This window comes from Culex quinquefasciatus, chromosome 2 (assembly GCF_015732765.1).
Source record: "Culex quinquefasciatus strain JHB chromosome 2, VPISU_Cqui_1.0_pri_paternal, whole genome shotgun sequence".
Taxonomy (NCBI): Eukaryota; Metazoa; Arthropoda; class Insecta; order Diptera; family Culicidae; genus Culex; species Culex quinquefasciatus.
Genome location: NC_051862.1, coordinates 38,088,310 through 38,112,221, shown reverse-complemented (window position 1 = coordinate 38,112,221; position 23,912 = coordinate 38,088,310). Strand labels below are relative to the sequence as shown.

At 35.5% G+C, this 23,912-nt stretch overlaps 4 protein-coding genes across 4 annotated transcripts in view; 2 read left to right on the top strand and 2 right to left on the bottom strand.

Annotated features, from left to right (window-relative positions):
* Window positions 1-7,215, top strand: part of LOC6054055 (pro-interleukin-16) — a 125,139-nt gene extending 117,924 nt beyond the window's left edge. The window contains 2 exon segments of the mRNA XM_038254647.1: window positions 5,966-6,178; window positions 6,237-7,215. Of these exon segments, the coding sequence (XP_038110575.1) occupies window positions 5,966-6,178; window positions 6,237-6,566 (543 nt within the window). The 3' untranslated portion in view covers window positions 6,567-7,215.
* Window positions 7,216-12,804: 5,589 nt separating this feature from the next.
* LOC119765960 lies at window positions 12,805-13,536 on the bottom strand. The gene is made up of 2 exons (XM_038250252.1): window positions 13,467-13,536; window positions 12,805-13,397 (listed from the first exon to the last, which is right to left on the bottom strand). The coding sequence occupies exons 1-2, from the start codon at window positions 13,534-13,536 to the stop codon at window positions 13,120-13,122; spliced, it is 348 nt and encodes a 115-aa protein (XP_038106180.1). The 3' UTR covers window positions 12,805-13,119.
* Window positions 13,537-16,792: 3,256 nt separating this feature from the next.
* Window positions 16,793-17,770, top strand: LOC119767680. Its single transcript, XM_038256828.1, has 2 exons — window positions 16,793-17,522; window positions 17,576-17,770. Exons 1-2 carry the CDS (start codon window positions 16,866-16,868, stop codon window positions 17,714-17,716), a joined length of 798 nt encoding a protein of 265 aa, XP_038112756.1. The 5' UTR covers window positions 16,793-16,865; the 3' UTR covers window positions 17,717-17,770.
* LOC119767678 lies at window positions 17,746-18,912 on the bottom strand. The gene is made up of 2 exons (XM_038256827.1): window positions 18,598-18,912; window positions 17,746-18,539 (listed from the first exon to the last, which is right to left on the bottom strand). Exons 1-2 carry the CDS (start codon window positions 18,870-18,872, stop codon window positions 17,753-17,755), a joined length of 1,062 nt encoding a protein of 353 aa, XP_038112755.1. The 5' UTR covers window positions 18,873-18,912; the 3' UTR covers window positions 17,746-17,752.
* Window positions 18,913-23,912: the final 5,000 nt, after the last annotated feature.

The following is a 23,912-nucleotide window of genomic DNA, read 5'->3' as shown; positions in this document are numbered from 1 at the left end:
TATGATATTTATGAATAAAAAATTGGGTTTTCATTTAATAAAACAGTTCATTTCATTGTTCAGTTTATTCCACAAACTGAAAATTCAGGTATGTTTATTTAATTTTTTTTTTTGCTTTTTAATGATAACTTCATCTTATGGTAAACATTGAATCTAAGATTTTTTTCCAAATTCAAAAAAAGTATGCCATGACAGCCAATTTTTTTTCCTAATGTTGGTACCACTGCGCGATTTTGACATTTCGGGCGTGCACCATTCGTAACGCCATCTTCGCTTAAAAATCTGGATAAAATTGCCTAAAATAATATAATTCAAGATTCGAGTCAGAACCGTTACGTTACGCTCATCAATTTCTTCTGCAATCACTCCCGGTATGGCACAAGCCACACTACTGACAGAGTCAAGCGCGCGTCCGTTAAGTCAGCTATCTATATTTGCAAACACAGAAGTCCCCTCCGCAACCAGGAATTCCATAATAGATTCGTCACCACACAGTGCGTGGCCGAATGGTTACGATGTCCGCTTGTAAGCGGATGATTTGGGTTCGATTCCATCTGCGGCAACCTTCCATCGGATGAGAAAGTAAAATGTCGTTCCCGGCCTTAGTTGTTAGACCGTTAAGTCATTCCAGGTGTAGGAGTCGTCTCCATGCCATAAGTACAAACAACACACCAAACCAAACCTACTCCGGTGGAATCGCTGGCGGCGGTTGGACTCGCAATCCAAAGGTCGTCAGTTTAAACACTGGGGTGAAAGGTTCCTTGGAGTAGAAAGAGGTTTAAGTGCTCTCCCCATTCAAGCCTTTGGATTCCTAGGTTCGAGCAGAAACTTGCAATAGAGACCACAAAAGACCCGGGGGTCGTTAATGTGGATGGTTTGATTTTTGATTCGTCACCACACAGCTTAGCCATTAGCTTAGCATAAGTTGAAGCTTGTGTTTTGTAAATATAGAGTTTGCAAGCAACACCTTCACCAGAAGGTGGAACGGGTGGAACAGCAACCGATCGTACTAGGCACATGCAAATATGGCCAGGCACGTGCTACGTGCCGCCATTGTTGTCGTTGGATATTTGAATATTTTAAGGTGTGTTTGACCGCTAATTGCCGGCTGGAATTGTTCGAAGAAAGTTATTGGCGTTTCCTTTGCAGTTATCTATTTAAAATTTGCAAAATAAAACCCTGATTGTAAATTTACTCCACTCTTGAAACATACATGATGTTGATGATCCACCCCCTTTTGGTTAGTGGAACTAATAGCAACTTTTACTTGCTCTTCAAGCAGAAGCATTATTCAATCGAGAGTTTGTCGGCTCGGCATCCACCAAGCTCCAAGTCATCCCCCAAACAAGGAAGCAATTATCCGGGCTTCGAGCATCAACTGTAGACAAATTATGAGAGCAGCAGCTCAACTTTCTCGGAGCAAATTCGAAGTGAAGATTGGCATCAGCAGGGCTTGATCCGCGTGTAAAATCCTTTGTACCCAACAAAAATCCTTGAACAGTTCCATGGATCGGATCAAAGTGCTATTAAGCTGCCAATTAATCTTCTAGGAGGGAGGGAAGAATTTTGGCACTATCGGGGCTGATTCTGTTGTTCTCTTTCCTAAATTCTGTCCCGTTGTGCTTGGTCATGGTTTGCCCAGAAGCTTGGAGCTGTCTGTTATTTTTCCCTCACCAGGTTTGATCTGACTAGACAGAAGTGGTATGCTATAAATTGGGACTACCCCGCAGCTTGTACGCCCCCCTTTTCAACACGGGGACCTGTCAGCATTACACGATTTCTGCCCTGCTGTTCGGGTGTGATTTTGAGTGATGAAGTAGACTATAGTGCAAAACAGAACAAGATTTAGAGATTTGTTGTTGGTTTTATTTTTTATTGTTAAAGCAAATCAACAGGACCTTAAATAATTCTGAAACGGTTTTTTTATCTTGAGCTATTCATAAAAGAATCACATCTAATTCGCACAAAAATATTTTGTAGGTATATTCTACATTAATTTAAAAAAACTGATTTAAAGAATCCTGTGAATATCCTACAACAAAAAAGACGATTATTTTTCGTCTTTTTTATTTGCCTCAATGTTTGTAGGGGCCTATCTTTCGACGAATGAAACTATTTCCGTAACCTTGCTTCAAAAAGCCCAATGTTAATTCCTTTTGAAAAATTATCTCAGATTACGTCATTCGTAAATTTAAGTTCTTTTACAAATTTGGCATCCGTTCATCACAAATGTAAATTCCCCAAGCAATTCCCGAAATCGTGATTTTGGTCATAATTTGAGAACCACGAAGGAATATATTCAATCATATTTATAGTGCAAATGCACCATTAGGGTGTAATATCAAAATCGATTTTCCAGCACAGCACTTTTTCAGTTTGGGAGACTTGGGACCGATTGTTGTCCACTTTAAGCGATTAATTTTCCATATAAATTTGTATGGAGATTTTTTTGATTTTAATATTTATCAAATCCACGTTTCATGCTATATCAAACCGGACTTATATTCGGATGGAATGTGCTCTACAACTTTGCCGAAGAGAGTATGGTGCTAACTTGCTCCTGAAAGAAGATATAGCGTTCTCAAAACTCGTCTAAAACGTGATTTTCGAGCAAAAAACACGTTTTAGACGAGTTTTGAGGACGCTGCATCTTTTTATAGAAGCCAGGTAGCACCATACTCTCTTCGGGAAAGTTGTAGAGCACATTCCAGAGCATCCGAATATGAATCCGGTTTGGATATAGCATGAAACGTGAATTTGATAAATATCAAAATCCAAAAAAATGGTTTTCTCCATACAAATTTATATGAAAAATTGAATCGCTTTGCGCAAAGTGAGGACTAAACCAATCGGTCCCAAATTTTGGGGAGTTGTTTAGGATCCCAGAAGGAACTGAAAAAGTGCTGTGCTCACTAAATTTGGACAACTTTATTTTTTTCCATACAACCATATTACACCCTAATGCACCATACTCATCATATTGAATATATTCCTTCATAATTCTCATTACAGTAAAAAAACATGGTAATATTACATCCGGAAAGGGGTACGTCTTTTATGTCAGAAAAAATGTGTAATTTTATCCAAGGGTCCTGATTTTCGGTTCAATGAACAGAAACCACTCACTCATCGCCTATCCATTCGTCGCCTATAGAGGAGAAAAGCAACTCGCGACAAAATTTTGAGGCTAGGAATTTTGACAGGTATGATTTTCATAAAGTATTCGCCTCCTTTTCTCTCCCACAGAAAACCTGGGAACAAGGTAGCTGTCAAACTAGGCCAAAATGTTAAAGTCACTCACAAAATGAATTTTGAGTGATTTGAGTTCATTTTTGACGTCACGATTTTTTCCTCTATTCCAACCCGCTAGTATTCATGAGCAAATGAGTCTCGCAAGCAGCCAGCGAGTGGCCCGAACTGTTCACTCAGCGAACAAATACATCGTGAAAATATTTGCCTACTCCGTCGCTCGACGACACTCACACACTACCATGCTCAGCGAAGAGCCACTCTCACAAAATGCCAGCGTGGCAGTCTTTTTGTCTTCACGCCGTCAGTTTGCCATCAATTTGATTTTTTTTTTTTGGTGGAAGTTTCTTTGAATGGTGTCTATAATGTTATGAAATCAAAATAAATGCACAATTTAATTGATAACATTGATTTTAGGCAACCCAAATCAATGAGTATAACGCAGCGCATCAGAGAAAAAATGTTTTCAGTTCAGTGTGATCGGAGACGATCGGCCTGTCTGAACCGTTCGGAGACTGAGCCGATCAGAGAGAGAGAAGAGTAGAAAAGAGAGTGTTCGGGAGCGAATGGTGATAGAGTGACAAACGGTAGGAAGGAATTCATCAGGGCAGTATCGCGTCGCCTGCTATTTGTGCTCGCGAATGGAGTGGTTGATTTTGAGCAATCAGGACCCTTGATTTTATCTCTAAAAATGTGTAATTTTACTACTATTTTACTACTTTTCTAGTGTATTGTCACTTTTTCAGCCTGAATTGAGGTAAAATTACATCGTAAAAGAGGTTATTTTGAACCTTCCAAATTTACACAATTTATTACTGTAAAATTCATGAACACAATTCTAGATTACGTGAATATTTTTGTTCTGTGCAGTGCAATAGCTTAGCATAGCTTATCTTGGTTGATTTACAGAAATGTTATCTAAATCTCAAGGTTGCTAACGATAATTTCAAAATGGTTGCAAAACCATATTATGTTAAATTTTCAAAACTTTCACAAAATATAAATTTTTTAGTTTCAGATTATAAATACTTTACAAAAAAATAACAAAATGCCGTATGTTTTTCAAAAATACTCAAATTTTATGTATATTTCTAATTATATTTTTAAAACATACTTTAATTTTCATGGTTATTAAACGAACATTGTGTTTCAAACAAAGCGAACTTTTATATGCATTTTCACTTTATATTAAGGATAGATTTTATATGAGGATATTTATATCAGATTGGTGCCTTTGGTAAAGTTGTCGGTGAGGTGAAGACATTTTTAAACAAAAATCGGTAATCACAGAAAAAAAATCAACACAAGTAATCAAGAATTGTGGAATTTGAGAACCATGAAAGAATTTATTCATGAATTTGGACTATAAACGTGAATATATTCCTTCGTGGTTCTCAAATTCATGAACAGAGACTTTACATTTTTCTGTGCTCTTCAAAAATTACTCATTTTTATTTAACTTTTAAACACAAAACAATTGATTTGCGCATAAATACTATTTTGTAAATTTAAATTTATGTTATGTTTAACAGATTTAAAAAGACAACTTTCAAGCTATTTGACTATGAAGACTGACTCTCGTGTTACTGTGATACATCTACAACAGGAAGAAAATAAAATAAAATGAGGACCTCCTTAATGCTAACTCCTAACTTAATTTTCAAATGCCTATAGTTGCTATACCTAGTTGCTAACACTATTGATCCGTTTTTCAATGTCAGAAAAACAAAAGTGTAATGTTGCGATTTTTCCGATAAAAAATATAACTCAAATTTTGAATTAAAGACAAACATTTAATTAGGGCCCAATTTTACAGCAAAAGTTGTTTGAAATTTCCCCCACTTTTAAAACAATTTCCTGACAATTTTAAAACAGAGTTGCAAAATTAAACTTTTTCCCGATATTGCACAATCTATGGTTTTCCCAATTTTCCAACTTGATTGGACGAAGTGTTAAATTTTTTTTATGTATTTTGAAACAATTTTTTTTTTCGTGGCATGTGATATACGTACTTTAAGGATGACCCCTTTTATACAATTGAGAGGAAATAATATTACCATGTTTAATATTTTATCATTTAATTTTTTTGGCTTAATTTTTTTTAAATTAAAAAAAATACAGAAAATCGCATTGTGTTAAAGTTTTATCATTATAATTTTTTGTTGATGTTAAATTACGACAATCATTTTTTTTATATTCAGTTCATTTATGTTTGATTTAAGATAAACATGACAAAGAACCATTAATTTCCTAACGACCTTTAAACATGTTAACATGTTACAGAATCGCACACACTCTGTTAATTAAGCAATAAAATTTGCCCGGCTAACAGTAGCCAAGAATACAGTGCTACCATTCCAAGCAAAACACAACTATTTTTTTACAATCGATTTTTACAACCGATCGATCACTTGTTGCCGTCTTTCAATTCGGCGTAATCGTACACGATGTTGTTCGATCGCGGCCTAACAGGAACAGAATTTTGACGAACCTAAAATCGCGGAAGGCGGAAAAGGTAATCGAGGCTAATGAGAAGCTATTCAATAAATGGAAACCGTTTTTGGCGCCAATTTAGGTTTCTGTCCGCGCACTATCTACGGATTGGATTCTAACGGACATTCCGGCAGTTTGCGACCGTTGATCGATTGCGATTTTTGATGTGTGATTAATTTGACAATTATAAATAATATTGTTTTTTGTTTTGTATCAATTCCAGATTCCCGACAGCTCACAAAAATCATCCGCCTCCACCAACGGAATCACGAAGCTTTCGTCGGTCACGTTCACCAAGGTGGCCGACCACGCCAGCCAGTCGGCGGCGGCCCTCGAGGACAACGACCCGGAGGACCTGGACCTGGAGCAGGAGATTGAGGAGAGCAAGTTTTGCACGCTGCCACGAAGCGGCCCGAATGCGTTCACCATTCGGCAGGTAAATTTGTATTAAATTAATTTAAAGAGAGAGATTTCAAATTTTAATCACTTTTCAGGCACGATTCGTCAAAGGAAACGGCTCGAAAGCGCTCGGATTTTCGATCGTCGGTGGCAAGGACTCACCGAAAGGTTCGATGGGAATCTACGTGAAAACGATCTACCCCAACGGACAGGCCGCTGAGAAGGGATCTCTCCAGGAGGGTGACGAAATCCTGTCCGTCAACGGGAAAGCCCAAGGACTCTCGCACCAGGAAGCGATCAACGTGTTCAAGTCGATCAAAACCGGTGACGTGACCATTCTGCTGGGTCGACGGAACAATCGCCGCAAGATGGAAACGCCATCGCCCCAGCCCCAATCCGGAAAGTCACCGCAGGCAAGGGATTAGAAAATCCCAATTTAAAAGTCGAGAACGTACTAGCTTTAGCAAAACGCAGCTTTCGAACACGTGTAAAAATACTTACGGGAATGCTATTTTTACCACCCTTAAAAATAAGGATTTCTTAAAATATATACACCCTGCAATTATTAACTTGTAAGAGAAAGAGTATGAATTCGATTGGAAAGTGCCAAATTGTTACACTTTCAGACCCAGGCAGCTGAACAACCACTGAAAATTTGAAAACTAACCAGCAATCGACGAAGTGAAACCAAAATAATGCATTGTAATCCAAAAATAAAACTGTCCGAACGTTTTGTAAAGATTTATTGTGCAAGCTAGTCTTTTTCTAAAAAATCATTAAATTTTCGTGCAAGCTGAACCGAATCACCAATTACTACTAAAAAAAAATCTATATATTTTACTTAGTAACAATACCAAAGGATTTGTCATCAAATGAGAGCGAACAAAATGCGAATGAGCGAAGCATCAATCACCATTCACCTAATATTACTATCTTATCAGTATAATTTTTCGCTAAACTTACTTTGTTTGTTTGTTATGCGCTGAAAATGGAGTTTCGAGCTCCCACATTATTCATGCTGTACATTTATCATTTATTTACCCTCGGATGGAATAAAGATCATTTAAAAATTAATGATTAATTACCCTGTGAATTTTTAATTTGAAGGAACTAAAAAGAAAAACGTTACTTAATCCACCTTTAGGTGGTTGGTGCCTTCCTCTCATTTATAGAGTGATTACAATCCCCAAAGTGTCAACATGGTTTATGGATCTCCACTAACGTGATCGCAGCACCTAAGAGGTCCTAATAAAATAAGTGACGAGTAAAAAAATAGACTTCCTACAGACTTTTGTTAAGATTATACAGACACCGCCTTTCAGGAAAATGGCATCCCTCTACAAGGCTTTTTTCGTGGCGATTAGACGGGACCATTTGAGGTTATGTAAATTCAGACCATTTTTTAAACTGCTTGTAATTATAGATAGGTAAGTCAGATCTTGAAAATTCTTACTCCACCAAAAAGGTCTTCTCATATGCTTTCTAAAAATATATAACATGTGAGGGTTTCATGAAAAACCACCCTTTTACCATAATTTTAATTTAATATGAAACTGTTTTTTTAACATAACATTTTAAATACATGATAAAACTGCATGAATCTAAATAGCAACTTAGGGACGTTAAGACGGATCGATTAAAACCTTTCCGGCCAAAATCGGTTGAGCCTGTGACGAGATATTCCAGTGACATTGATTTGGTACAGCCAAACACACAGACATTTGCTCAGCTGGTGATTCTGAGTCGAAATGTATAAATGAAGGTAGGTCTAGGAGGTCTAATTAAAAAGTTCATTTTCCGAGTGATTTTATAGCCTTTCCTCAGTAAGGTGAGGAAGGCAAAACACTGAAGATATAATTCCCTGAATCTAAAAAAAAAAGTATAAAAATTTAAATTACGAGCCACGAGTGTTTATTAGATTTTACCAGTTCTGCTCCAGGATGTTACATTTGCAATTCAGAGATTTGGAGAACCTTTCAACTGAGATCAATTCATAAGCCTTTACAGGGTGGGTACATGTTACTAAGTTTTGATTTTGCTAGCTACGTGCCCTTTTAGGGAAAATATGTTTTAGCCATCATTAATTTCCAAAAAAGCTAAGTATTGAGGAAAATTTTATTTTTTTTTTCGAGTAATATTGTGTTTGCGGTGCTATACATAAATCCCAAAATTCAAAACTTTTTTAAACAAGCCCAAATATGCTAAATATGATTATCAATGCAGAAAAATGCATTTTAGATAGTTTTCAGTTGATTCAGTTGACTTCTATTTTCATGAAAATTTTGAAGTTTTTTGGAAAAATATTTTTTTTGCCCCCTGATTTTTCAGACCAATTTTGAAGGGGCAACATAAACTTATTAAATTATTGTATTTTTAATTTTAAAATTGAAATTTGGAAATTGAAATTGAAATTGAAATTTGGAATGTTTGGTTTTCTAAATTATTCTCAGATTTAATTTGTGATTTCTTGATTTCTATTTTTTATTTGTAGCATATTTCTGGAGCAAAACGAGAAAATGGCGGATAAGCATTTTGACGGCTTGAACTATTTACAAAATTCCGAGACACTTTGCAACTTTTTCACAAAACTCGAAGCGTTAAACAACGGCTGGCCGTCTCAGCTACTTTTTAACGCTGCTGATTTTGTTAAATAATAATTACACTCAACCCCCGGTGGTTGGTCACTTTTTCGTTTGACACCCCCTTTACACGGAGTTCACACACACAACCAAACGTTTGTTTTGATAGTGTGCGTGAGCGCACTGTATTACTAATTAATTATGACTTGTTGTCCCGGAATTTGCCAAATAGTCCTGGTTGTCAAAATTCTTATGTGCCCTTTGCAAATGTTGCTCCGGATTTGTAGCGTTATACAATATTTGAATTTTTGATGATCTGAATTACTAAAATTTATAATATTGAAACTGTTGAGTTTTTTGATTGCATGAAATTTATAATTTTTGAGCTGTTATTTTTTTTAATTAATGCATTTGTTTTATATTTTTTTAATTTTCAAATCTTGTATTTCAGATTTATTAAATATTTGAGTATTCGATTTCAAAATTTTTAAATGAAACTAAGGATTTTTTTAATTATTGGAAGGAATTTTATATTAGAATTTTTGAATTTTAGTAATTACAGTTTAAAAATTAGCAAGCTTAGGTTTTTTTTTAATTTTTTCTTAGTTTTAAATTTGTGATTACTTGATTTTTTATTTAATATTTGTATTTGTAGCATTATACAACATTTTAATTTTTACATTATAATACATTTTTATTTTTGAACAGTAAAATGTTTAAATCACGCATTTTTTTTTGTTTTATTTTTGAAATAAAGATTTTTGATATAATTGCACATTTGATTTCTAAATTTTTGAATTTTCAAATATTTAAATTATTACATTTTTATTTATAAATTTTTAAATTAAAATCTTTTAATTTGAAAAGTTTACAATTTAAAAATTTTGAATTTATGATTTCTATTTTCATTTTTTATATAATTTAAGAATATTCTAAATTTCTTATTTTTATATTCTTTTTTTAATTATATGTTTAAAAATCATTAAGTTTTTGTTTTGCTAAATTTTTGATTTTTTTTGCCAGAAAATTTTATGATATTTATTGTTTTCTTTGGAATACTTAATTTCGAACAAAACACAAAATGCGTCCGTTTGAATTTAAGATTCTGCGTTTTTAGATTTGACATTATAAGGCAATTTAGATTTTTTTTTGTTATATCGAATACAAAATTGATTCTTTTGATATAAGCAAATCCATATAATTAGATTTTTACATAAAAATGTTACTTAATCCACCTTTAGGTGGTTGGAGCCTTCCTCACATTCATAAATTGAATACACTACATGGCGTATAAATAACACTCACTTATATCAAAATATCTGAGATCAGGCCTCAAAAAAGTGTATTGAAAACACTAAAGTACTTATAACTTTTGATAGGGTTGTCAGATCTTCAATATTTTGGGCTCGTTGGAAAGGTCTTTTGATTATCTATCCAACGATGGGTCACATAATAGATCTGGACAACTTTTTCATCAAAATATTTGAGATCCGGCCTCGAAAAGTGTATAAATAACACTTAAGTGCTCATAACTTTTAATGGGGTTGTCAGATCTTCAATCTTTTGGACGCGTTGGAAAGGTCTTTCAAATACCTTTCTATCAATATATAGCATGACGGGTTTTCTTACAAAAACCACCCTTTTTACAATCTTCCGAAATTTAGCTAAAGCCGTTTTTTTTAGTGTAACTTTTAAAGTACTTTTCTAAATTTCATAATATTAACTAGGGTTTTGTGGGACCCCAAAACGGATCGAATGAGACCAGAACGCTCCAAATCGGTTCAACCAGTCCGGAGATAATCGTGTGCATATTTTTCGGTGCACGGACTCACATCCAGACACACGCACAGACATTTGTTCAGAATTTGATTCTGAGTCGATAGGTATACGTGAAGCTGGGTCTAGGAGGTCGAATAAAGAAGTTCATTTTTCGAGTGATTTTATAGCCTTTCCTCATTGAGGTGAGGAAGGCAAAAACACAGTCTACAATCGATTATCCGAAGGCCCTGGAAAATTTTTTAATCCGGATAATCGAAACAAGGATTATATATTTTTTTCCTGAAATTTTGTTGTTGAGCTTAAGTATGACTCCTAGCCTACTCTGAGGTGATTTAGAATTTTAAAATTCAAGATGGCTTCCAAAATGGCGTCGATGAAGTATTGAGAAAATGTATTTCTAGGGTTTTTTTTTAAAGTTCCTTTAAACATATTTAAGGCTACCAATTGTACGGATGTTTTCCTTACCGTACAGATTTTCCTGATTTTTTAAATCAATTTTTAAAAATAGCTGCGTGGCTATTCTTGACAGAAAAGGTCTTACTTGACAGTTCGTTTCAAGGGTACCATGGACGACCACCATAGTTACCATAGTTGATCCATCGAAAAAAAATTAATGTTTTCTTGATAATTTATTGTTTTGCATTCAAATGAAAAAAGTTATCAGAAATTGATTTTAATCGTGCTTTTTACCGTTGTACATATAAATTTACATAGGGCTTTAGGACCCTATTTGCGTTATTTTTTTTTTTTTAAGTTGCTGTGCAGAAGCCCATGGCACTTCGGAAATTTTTTCAAAATTACTCTTTAAAGCCTCTAAAAAAATCAACCATTCAAATAATATGGCAACACTCTAAGGGAGCGTTCTTTTATTACGTAACGCGAAAAATCGGACTTTTAGACCCCCTCCCCCCTCCCTCTCGTAACAAAATTTCCATACAAATTTTAAAAAAATTGCATGGAGCGTAACACGGCCTCCACCCCCCCTCCCCCCAACTGCGTTACGTAATAAAAGAACGCTCCCTAATATTCAAATGCAGCCGCCCAACTGACAAATCTAGGTGGCGGCTGCTTAATATTTCGGCGGCTGTATCCAAATCGACCGTTTATCAAAATAAATTCTAGAGTACTTTTTCAAAAGGTCCTATGTGCAAAAACCTCAATCTGAGAAATTTGATAATAAAGTTTTGGTGCACATTTTTAAATCCCATTCAAACACGTTTGGGTATTTTTCGATTCTGAAAACGCCCAAATGGGTCTAGAGTAATGCTTTTCAAGTGTACATCTCGGGATTATATAAAAGACAAGATTACGCTTAGTTCTGACGCATTTTGGTTCATACAACCTGTGAGTGCACATAGGACACGTTTCATAGAACAATTTTTGCACATAAGACATTGGCATTGGACTATATTTATGTGGCATTGCACATAAAACTTTGTCAAATAAAATTTAAATCTCGATTTAAACAAAAACTAAATTTTTGTAATAATAATGTATTTCCAACCCTCTCGCAACGTGTAGGCATCAGCTGATGAAGAGCATGAAATATTTCAATGCCTCCAGCGCGAGAGGAGAGAGAAGCCGTTATTTACCAATGAGCATTCTGTCAGATGTGTGGCGGGTAGGATAATTTACGATGCCTAACCAATGCGCCAATGTAAACAATCAATATTGTTTACTTTGGCGCATAGGATAATTTGACATGGTAAATTGTCTTATCCGCCTATCGAGCTGTGAGCGCACATAATACATTTTTAATCTTTCGTTTTTGAAAGTTTTTGGCCCAAGTAGTGTAAACATATTATTTAACACTTATAAACAAGTGTTTCGATAGCCCCCAGCAGCACTGCATGCGCACAACTTTATGCCAAAGTGATTACCACGTCACGGATTATTACCATGTCCGATTATCACGTCACAGTCTCACGTACCCCTCTCCCTTGTCACACTTGCGACAACTCTCCACCCCCTTAGAGCGTGACGTACTTTATGGATGACGCCTACGGCCTAACGAAGGATGATGCACTCAAAAAAATTTTCACGTTTAAGTTACGTGAAAACCTATGTGGTATTTTTCCACTAAAGTTTTCACGTAACTTCTACGGGGCGGCCCAGTAGAAACGGAATTTGCTTGACCAAATCATTTCACGTCGTTTCTACGTGCTTAACACGTAAATGCTACATGAATCAGCTGGTGAACTCTACATGAACGTTTTAGTAATTGTTACAGGAATTTTGTAGTACGAATGAGATTTAATTTCAGCTTTTTTTTTTGTTGGTGTTTGAAAAAAGAAGAAAAATCCAGTTTCCAAATCATCTCAATGTTTATTTGCATTCATTGCATTCATAAAAAAAATCAATTTCACGATTTCGTAAGTTGAGCAACCATTTTGGTTTCCGCTTGACGAAACGAAGTTGGTCACGGGTGATCGTTCCGGCGGGGTCAGTGGCTTAAAAGATAGCTGGTCTGGCTAGTCAATTTCGCTCTGGTGTTAATCCTGGCCTACAAGTGGTCCCGTCGTTGTCGGTTCGTCCTCTTCCCAGTCTCGCTTGTAGCCGACCACGAAGAAGTTCGGTCACAATTTCCCGTTTCCCGGCCGCGGAGGAACCCGTTTCGAAGTTATGACTTGCTCGACGAGAGGGTGGCCGCAAAGCACCTGGCGTACTTGCACTTTCCCGGGCACACTCGGCAAAGCTCCATGGCCATTTCAGAAACATTTCCGGTGGCGTCAAGCACCACGTTAGCACTGGCCTTGCTTGCCATTTCATCGGACGAAACCGACGTCAGGATGATGACCGGGATTGCGCCTGGGATTGCCTTCGAGGGATTCTTGAGGTCACCGCCAATGATCGCTTCGGCCAGAATTACATAGGCCACCAGGAAAGAAGATGAAGCTTCTAGAGATTTGCAAAAAAAAAAAAATATTTATATTTCTAATAAAACTATTTAAACCCATTTTTACTAACCGTCTGCTGTACTCTTTGAAAAATGTTGCGAGCGCAAGTCCGGCAGCAGGTCTTTGCTGTACGCCGTCATACTAAAATAATCACGTAGAAATTTGAATTCACGTTGAAGTTACATTTCAAAACACATAAAGACGATATGAAAAAACCTAGTGGAAAAATACTATAAGGTTTTTCACGTAACATCAACGTGAAAACATTTTTTTGCCAGTACACTTTCACATTATTTTTACGTGTGTCACGTAAAACGAGCCTAGCGAGGAGAAAATCGGGGTTACGTGATTTTACAGGTAGCAACAACGTGTGGATTATTTTGAGTGATGCAAGATGTTGATTCAGGAGCGGCCCTGAGAACCTTGCTCTTCGCCAAAGAATTATTCCGATCCCTGTTTGAAAAATGTCGCACGTCGTACGAGTTGTCGCACGGTTTTGATTTTACCGTTTCGATATCGATTGGTCGAAAAGACGACAAACGTACGACAAACACTCGACATGCCCGACATTGTTTTTTCTATCGATTTTCCTTAAATTTGACGTCACGATTTTCGTCGACGCAAGAGTTTGACAGTTCTCTTCAGTTGGACTTGTTTGAACATGATTGCTGTTGAGCTTCGCAAGGATTTTGGCCGGTTGATAGGTGAGTTGTGTTATTTTTTCTGCTGGAAAGATTCAGCGTGAGTGGGGGTGCGGCCGAATCAAAGTGTCATTTGTTCCAGGTTTCCTGATTTTGGTTATCGTGGTGGTGGAGGCGAAGGAGGATGGGAAATAGAGATAACCATGCCGAAGACGGGATGGGAAGGAACCAATCTGCGGTCGAGGAAGCGGATGTTTTATTTTCCACGGGAGGTTGCATTCCAAAAAGAGAAAAAGGATTAAATACCAAGTTCTGGTCAAGGGAACATAATTAAGGAAACGGAACTTCCAATTCCCAGAGAGTTGTTCACTATTCTGGGTGAATGAAAAGGCGGAGGAGGACGGAATAATACGCTCCCGGTGGCGTTTCTGATTAATGGTGAGTTTTGAAATAATAAAAAAACACACATTCAGAATTTAAAAAAAAATATTTATAAATTCATAAGCTCAAAAATTAAAAAAAAAAACTACAAAAAATATAATTCAAAAATAACAAAATTCAAAAATTTTAAAAAAAATATCTGAAAAAAATAAACATAAATCAAAGTGAAATTTTTTAATTTTTTTTTTGATTTCTAGAATTTATAAAATATTAACAAATCTATGATTTAAAAAAATATAAAATCCAAAAAAAATCACATTTCTTACACGTTTTAAAATTTTAAGACTTCTGTTGTTTTTAATTTTTTTTCAAAATTTCTGAATTATAAAATTTATTAATTACTAAATTATAAAATTATAACATTATAAAATTATAAAATTATAAAATTATAAAATTATAAAATTATAAAATTATAAAATTATAAAATTATAAAATTATAAAATTATAAAATTATAAAATTATAAAATTATAAAATTATAAAATTATAAAATTATAAAATTATAAAATTATAAAATTATAAAATTATAAAATTATAAAATTATAAAATTATAAAATTATAAAATTATAAAATTATAAAATTATAAAATTATAAAATTATAAAATTATAAAATTATAAAATTATAAAATTATAAAATTTTTGTAATTTAAAATTTATAATTTTGTAATTTAATAATTTTAAAATTTTTGTAATTTAATAATTTTAAAATTGTGGAATTTTATAATTTTATGATTTTATAATTATAAAATTTTAAATTTATAAAATCATAAAATTTTTCAATTATCAAATTCTTGAAATTAAAAATAATGTTTACTATGAAATTCCTAAATTTTGAAATCATGAAATTCTTGAATTTTCAAATAATAAAAATTTTGTATTGTATAATTAAGAAATTATAAAATAAATAAAAATTAGTAACAATGTTAATTATGAAATTTTTTGATTAATTTAATTCTTGATTTGTCAAGTTGTTAATTTATTGAATTGATAAATTATGAAATTGTTAAATTATAAAATCGTCAAATTTTTTTTTTAAATGGCTGCATATTTCTAAATTTATACAATTAAAATATTTGAAATCTTCAGCATTCTAAAATTCTATGATTTAAAAATTCTTATTTCTAGAATCTTTTATTCGATTAATCTTAAATAAAATTGGCTATTTTTTACGTTGTAATTTTAAAATCTTGTATTTTCCTGTAAGCAAAAACCTCTTAATATGAATGGTTAAACGGAATCACCCTATCTTATTTCAGACATTCGAAAATATTCCTATCTGATCCTGCCGAAAGTCTTGCAAAGTGCGCAAACCCACGTTATCCGTTACTTCAGTGGCCATCAGTCCATCGGACATAAAACAGTGGGGCAGCACCAGGACCGTTTCCAACTCCAACTTTGATCAGCATCTGCGGCAGCAGCGAGGAGCAACAGTCCATCTTGACCAAGATGCTGCCCCGCCTGCATCGGAAGAAGCGACTCTCAACGGCGCTCGAGAAGATGACTGACGAATTCCTGCCGAGCAACGAGGAGAACTGGAAGACCAACCGGAAGACGACACCAAGATGTACGTGAAGATCCGCGACACAACAAGTATAATGAATTAATTGATTTTTTACTCCGGGAAAAGTGCAAATTACATAAAAAATAAAACAAATTAAAAATAAACAAATATCTATTTTTAACTTCAACATAACCTAAAACCTGAAAAAGCACACGACAAAGGCACGACAACCTAAATAACAAAACCGTGCGACGTCGGTCGAATGTCGTACGACAATGTCGAACAATTTCGATGATCGATCGCACGACAAATACGACATTTTGGTGCAAAAACGTATGACATTCGTGCGAATGTCGCACGACATTGTCGTGTGACGTCGTACAATTGCACGGACGACAAACGACGGACGTCCGACGGACTTTTCAGTCAGGGTATGGATATAAAAAAATCTATCATTAATTTCTAATTATTCAATAAAATGCGTACATACGTCGTTATTATATTAGCGTATGTGCATAATGATTGAAATATATTTAAAATTGTACATAGGTTGATTTGTTATTGTCGTATGTGCATCATTTTACTGAATGCACATAGGACACTGAGAGGTAAAACGACGTAAATTATTTTGTATAAAAATTTAAGAGAATGCTCATAGGTTATTTTGCATTTCGCAGATATTTTTAAAAATTAAATACTTAGAAGAAATCGGGTTTGAGGATAGTGTAGTTTCGGATATGCAGAACGTCATGCATTGAATAACTCAGTTTGTTTACTTTTGGCGCATAGGACCTTTTGAAAAAGTACTCTAGAATTTGTGCTGCTCTTAGTTCTTTCAGTTTTCAACGAATTTCGCTCGCAAATAGTGTTCCTTTCACATTAAAAACAATGGAAGACGACCTCAACCAGCTCTCCGCCAACATCATCACCAACCTGGACAAAATCAACCGCATCCTCGGCACCGGTCGCCTCGAATCGAAACTGCTCAAAAACGTCGACCTGCCGGATCGTCTGCTCCGCCTCTCCCAACAGGACTGGACGCCGTGCTCGGACGCGCGCTCAACGAGCCCCGCCGACCGCCTGTCGGCGGAAGACGTGGACGCACTTTTCGCCAAAATCCGCCACCGTTCGGCACCGCCCAAGAAGACGACGGCCCCACTCAAGAAGGCCATTCCGCTGCAGCAGTCGCGGATATTGAACGAAACAAACCTGGTGAGCAGTCAGTCGGGGTCGTTCAGCGATCTGAGTGAGAGCAGTGGGAAGGCGAAGCTGGCGATCGACGTCGAGGCGCTGGTCAGTTCGTTGCGGAAGTCGGCGCAGTCGCTAGGGGAGATCGAGAACCGGACGCTGGAGCCGGTTGATTTCGAGCGGATTGAACGGTATAGTAAGCGCGAGGGAGCTAAGCTTCGGGACGGGGTGAGGGATGTGGAGATGATGGTGGTTGACCTGGAGAAGTACGTGAATAGTGAGCGGTTGGGGGATGAGGAGGACCGGAAGGAGCTGATGCGGGAGACGCTGGTGGGGAAGCTGAGGGAGTTGTCGGAGGTAGGGTTGATTGCTTTTGAATCTTGTTTAAACTGATTTTAAGTTTGTTGTAGACCATGTCCCAGGTGATCTTCATCAAGAACAACGAATACATTCCGGATATGAGCAAGACGCTGGTGCTGGATTCGTTCCCGCTGGCGGAGTGCCTCGACGATGTTAACGAAAACATTCGTCAGAAGAAGCTGTATCAATAGTTTTAAGCTTGTTTATGTACCTACATTAATTTCGTATTAAAATGCTTTATTGTACGTTTCAAGTCTTTTATTCAATACATCGACCTCAAGCTGCAATTTTCTCCTTTTCAATCGAAGAATCCGGGTTTCTTCCCGAAGCTTATCCCTTCTAGCTCGAAGCACTTCCAGCTGCGCTCGAACTAGCCGATTATTTGAGCCGCATGCAAAGCATCGATTGGATTTCCACCTGTGGCGATTTTTACAGGCTTTCGCAATCGGAATTGGACATTCTTCAACCTCCTGTCTTTGATTCTCGAGAGATTCTTGGACTAGTTCTTCTTCAACCGATTCTACGCTAACCATTTCAGTCTTGTAATTCTCATAACCGTCAGCGTCATCGTCCAACAAACGTTCTTCCAGCATTCCATAAACTTCAGAGTCTTCAACCAACTCTTCAAGCTTTTCGTAGGACTCCCCACCAAGCTTCACAACCTGCACAAGCTCCCTCGTCAACGCTGCCGTCCGCTCCGGATCCTCCAGCATGTCCTGAAACTCCACCCGCTTCTTCAGCGAAGCCGCCATGTTGCAGATGTCCTTCGAGCTCAGCTCCTTACCCGTTTTCGTGTGCACATACTGTTTAATCAACCTCCGGTCAACGCCGTAAAACAGCAGTTCCAGCACCTTCTGTCGCTCCTCCGACGAAAGTTTCTTGCTGTGAGCCAAGTTTTCCTGGGTCACCTCGTGATTGTGGACGTTACACACGTCGACCACCTGAAGCAGTTGGCCACACTTGGTCGCGCGAAGCGCGATAAACGCCGGACAATTGTTACGCAGCGACGTTCGCCTAAAACAAATCATTTTAAAACCCACCAATTTCCGTTGAATCATAAAAGCAAACTTACACCCTCTTAACGCCGGTGGCCTTCGTGGCGAACTTTTGGCCGCCAAAGATGCACGCATAGCGCACCGAGTAGTACCGCAGGTCGGGCCGAATCGGACAGGACGTCTTGTAGGAGGCTCCCTCGATGGTGCGCGAATCACGCCGCCAGTAGTGGACCAGGTCGTGATGGGTGTGCGCCTCCAGGCGGGCCCGGAACTGGTCGTACGAGGGGAACGATTCGCCGGCGCGGAAGGCGAACTCACTGGCGACGGTTACCGGACCCGTGGGCGTCGTCATTTCGTGTCACTAGCTTTGAGTTCTTTTGAGTGTTCGCGCGGATAGAGCTTTATGACGTTTCGCGTACGCACACTAGCGCACCATCTGATTTTGCTGGCCGGACAAAATTTAACCTCAATCTTTTTTGTGTACGTACACGCAATACATGCCAACGTAGAAACCTCTATTGATGGATAGGATTTGAGTTGCTTTGTTTGTGAAGTTCAGTGTGAATGTTTCCCTGACCCTTCTTCACCCTTACCAAAAATCATGATTTTTTGAGTTCCAAATCCCACTTTTCATACGATTTTTCGAGTTTTTTTGAGTTCAGGTACTACAACCATAAAAATTGTTATATGGGTTGAACTGAAAAATTCATATGAAAAGTGGGATTTGGAACTCAAAAAATCATGATTTTTGGTAAGGGTGTAACCAGAAAAAAATTCTAAAAATTTAAAATTCTTGAATTCTCAAACTTTTAAAATTCTCAAATTTATATTTTTTAAATGCTTACGTACTATGATTATTAATTATAGAATTCTTAAATTCTTGATTTTTTAATGATTTTATGAATTCTTAAATTCATAACCTTTAAAATTATTAGTGCTTAATTTTTAAAATTCTTGAATTTATAATTATTTTAATCCTGAAATGCCTAAATGCAAAAATTCTTAAATTCAAGATTAAATTTTCAAAACAACCTATCCATCATGGGTTTCCTAAGCAGATAGGACCTTTGAAAATTTAATCTAGAATTCTTTAATTTTTAAATTACTATTGTTTTTTAATTCTTGAGGTTCTAAAATTCTTAAATTCAAAAATTCTTTAATTTTTAAGTTCTTAAGCTCTAAAATACTTAAATTCTTAAACTTTTAAATTCTTAAATTTTTAAATGATTTATTTCCTAAATTCTTAAATTCTTAGATTCTTGTATTTTAAAAAACTTAAATTATTTAATTCATAAATTCTTAAAATCTCAGATTTTTATATTCTTAAATTCTTAAATACTTGAATTCTTAAATACTTAAACTCTTAAATTCTTAAATTCTTAGATTCTTAAATTCTTAAATTCTTAAATTCTTAAATTCTTAGATTCTTAAATTCTTAAATTCTTAGATTCTTAAATTCTTAAATTCCTGGATTCCTAAATTCTAAAATTCTTAAATTCTTAAATTATTAACCCTCTCCCGCCCATGGTTACTCCAGAGCACCAAAACTTTGAACTCAAATATCTCGGAACAGACACAACTTTTCATTGTGCTTTAAGTTGCAGGTGTTCATGTAGAATGTATACTAACATCTCCCTAAATTTTATCAAATTTGGTCAAGCACAAGCAAAATTACAGTACGAAATGTAAACAAAAATGGGCAAATTTTAGGGAAATAAATAAGACCTGTTTTCGAAAGCCCATAAAAATTACCAAACACTAAATTTTATGAAATAAAAAATGTTTTGCTATCATTTAAACCTTGGACAAGAACCCCTGTGAATAACATTGTGAGTTTGGACCGATTTTGAGTGTTTTTCAACCTTTTTCATTTGGTGCACCAGAGCACCACCTAGGCATATGAGCTAAATATTTAGGAGCACTTTTTTCTAAATTACAGAAAAAGCTTATTTTTATCAAAACAAAAGTTTATAAACGTTTTGACTATTCATAAACAAGACAAAACATTGTTATTAGACCGATGATTTTATTATTTTCCTTATTTTTCATGAAAATGGTTGTTTGTGAGTTTGGAATGAGCCAATCAAAGAAATCTGAAATTGCAGAGATTTTTTAATTTGTAATTCGAAAAAAAACGAAACTATTGGCACTACGCCCCCCGGGGCATGGCCTTCCTCTAACGTGGGATTTCTGCTCCAGCGCCTCTGACGAGACAGGAGAAACCGGGACCGACGTTTTACTTCACCATCCGATAGAAGCTCAGTGGATAAGGCGGGAATCGAACCCGCGTCTCATAGCATCATACTTCAGAAATATGGTCTTACAGCAAAGAATAAGTAAATTTTAACACATTTCGAAGCATTTTCAAACAACTGAACCAATAGATTTGATGAAAACGAGATTTTGTGATTTACAAAAAAGTTGCTCATCTTCCTGATGGTGCTCTGGTGCACCACTTCAAATTTAACTTTTTTGCACCAATTCGTTGTTTGTGGGTCAAAGTAAAGTATTTCCTGCAGTATTGTACCAAAATTTAGCCATTTACTATTTTTGCGATAAGCAAACAGCTCTGGGCGTTAAAGGTTTAAATTCTTAAATTCTTAAAATCTTAAATTCTTAAATTCTTAAATTCTTAAATTCTTAAATTCTTAAATTTTTAAATTCTTAAATTCTTAAATTCTTATTTTTCTCAATTCTTTCATTATTGAAATCTTTAAATCTTAATTTTTTTAATTCTTAAATTCTTAAAGTTCTTCTATTTATATTCTTTAAATTCTTAAATTTTTTTAGTTCTTTAATTCATATTCTTTGAATTCTTAAATTTGTAATTTCTTAAATTTTTTAATTGTTGAATTCTTTAATTTTTAAGTTCTTTATTTCTTAAATTTATATTTTTTTAATTCTGAAGTGCTTAAATTTTAGAATTCTTAAATTATCGAATTCTGAAACATTTCTCAATTTTTAAATTCCTAAATTGGTTAAATTTAAAAAATCTTATGTGCTTAGATTCTCAAATTCATAAATTTTAAAAATTTAAAATGCTAAACTCCTTAAAATCCTAGGTTCAAAAAACCTCAAATTTTTTAATTTCTCAACACCTAAATTAAAAAATACTTTAGATTCTTAAATTCTAAAATCCTTCAATTCTTCAGCTCTAAAATACTAAAATCCTTAAATCAGAGACACAAATTTTAAGAAAATTTCAAATTTCTTGATTCATTTATCCGGAGTGAAACTTTAACTAAGACTCCGAATAATCAAGTGTTTGTATTTTTAAATCTGTAGTTTTCAATATTTTATTAATGTTTTGAATTTTTGAATTAACATTTTGGGATTTTAGTGTTCTAGACTGCCCATGTTCGCATAAATGTCCCATATGCAGAAACAGCAAGCTGAGAAAAATGCATTTGAAATTTGTCCCATACATAAGGCTACGTGTTAATTTTTCGCGAAAAAACTGGATTTCCTCCTGATTTCTAGAACAAAGTACTGGATGTTATAGGCTCTTTTGAAAGAGCACACGATTTTGAACCAAACTGCATCAAAAACTCGAAATCGATGAAAATGCATATGGGACATTTATGCGATCAGGGCAGTAGAGATCTATGAATTTGACAATTTCTTTTGAATGATAAATTTTTATTATTTTTTCTTTGTATTTCAGAATTATAATTCCGAAATTTTTTAAAATGGGAAAATCTGGAAATCATGGAATTTGAAAAAAAAAATTAACACAGTTCGTCCTCGCCAAAATTTCACTCCGGATAATCCGGAAATTTTTTGGTTGGATGTTGGTCTCTAATTTAAAATATGACTGAAAAATGCTCCAAAATAATAAAACTGTGAGCATTTTAAAATTTATAATATTTAAGAATTTTAGAATTCATTTAATCTTACATAAAGAATTGTAAAGTTTTAGTTTTTTTATTTGATCTTCTAAATTTATGATTGTTTGAATTTACAAATTTTAAGAAAAATATAACTTTATTTTTTAAAATATTTTTACAGTTCAGACTCCATTATCCGATTATTTCTTTATTTGATTTTCTTGCTTAACATCAAATTTAAGTTCGCTTTTAATAAAATTTAAGTAGGTAATTTATCGCCTGATAGCATACCAAACGCATTTTCTCAATATTCAGCCACCGCCATTTTTGCCATCACCATTTTGTAGCCCAAAGTACTTTCATGTAAACCCGAACGGGTTTCAGTAACCTGCACGTGAATTGTGAAATTTGGAACGTTCAATAAATCTAGAATACGTTTTCAAAACAACTAATGCGCCGTGGGTTTCCTGCGTACATAAAAAAACGTTTGAAAAAGTAAACGAGAATCATCTTAAAAGGGGACTTTCGGATGAATTAAGAACACAATCGATTGCACATTGCAAGATAGAACTGTTTATATTGGAGATTTTTGCAACTTTACCATTTCTACTAGAATAATGTTTTCCCATGCAATTTTTTCACATCAAATCGAATATGGTTATTTGATAATCAATGTTAGTAGTGTATGTTTTGCTTCATAATCTTACGCGCTAAGCCATTCCACAAATGTGCAATAAGTTAGTGTTGATCGAATATAGTTTTTATTTATATTATCTTAATAAAATCATTGCTGCCGAAGCAAATCTTTTTTCCCCGCTATAAAGAACTCAATTTCACTGCGGTTTTTTTGTTGGCTTTCCGTCTTACCAGTCAATTCTGAGATTTTCGTCATCAAGTTAAAAACATCAAAATAAGTGGTAAGCGATCAACCCGGTCCAATGTTTCAAATCTGTCATAATAATCCCCCCTCACAAGATCAATATCTCTAGAACTCTAAACACAATTGCTTACACATAGTCGTCGTAACGAGTCGGGTAAAAGTATAGTTGCAAAGTTGCTTTCAAAGTGCGGTTAGTTAATCTTACGTGCTAAAACAACGCTTCGTGTCTAATCCATATCGTCGTCGTCGTCCGAGATGGTGTACTTCTTCTGGGGTCGCTTCCTGCGTCCGGGCGTGCCCTTCGGCTTGGACGCGGACGCCGCCAGCGACGAGCTCGCCGACGAGGTGCTCGCCTTCGGGATCTTCAGCTTCATCTTGACGCTGCTCGTCTCCTCGTCCGAGTTGTCGTCGTCGTCTGTTGAGGTGGGAAAATCTTGTTAGAAATTGGGGAGATTTTTTGGGTGGGGGGAACTTACCGTCGTCGTCGGAATCGTCCTCTTCGGCTCCCTCGAGCACCTTTTGCTTGGAGGTGGTAAACACGTTCTGGATTTCGACGCTGTCGGAGTAAATCAGCGACGTGTCTTCGTTGTACATCTGCGCGTTCTGGCACAGCTGGAAAAAGTCCTTTTCGAGGTCGGCAAAGTCCGCGTACTTGGCCTCGTCGATGCGCGTCAGGATCTTCTTG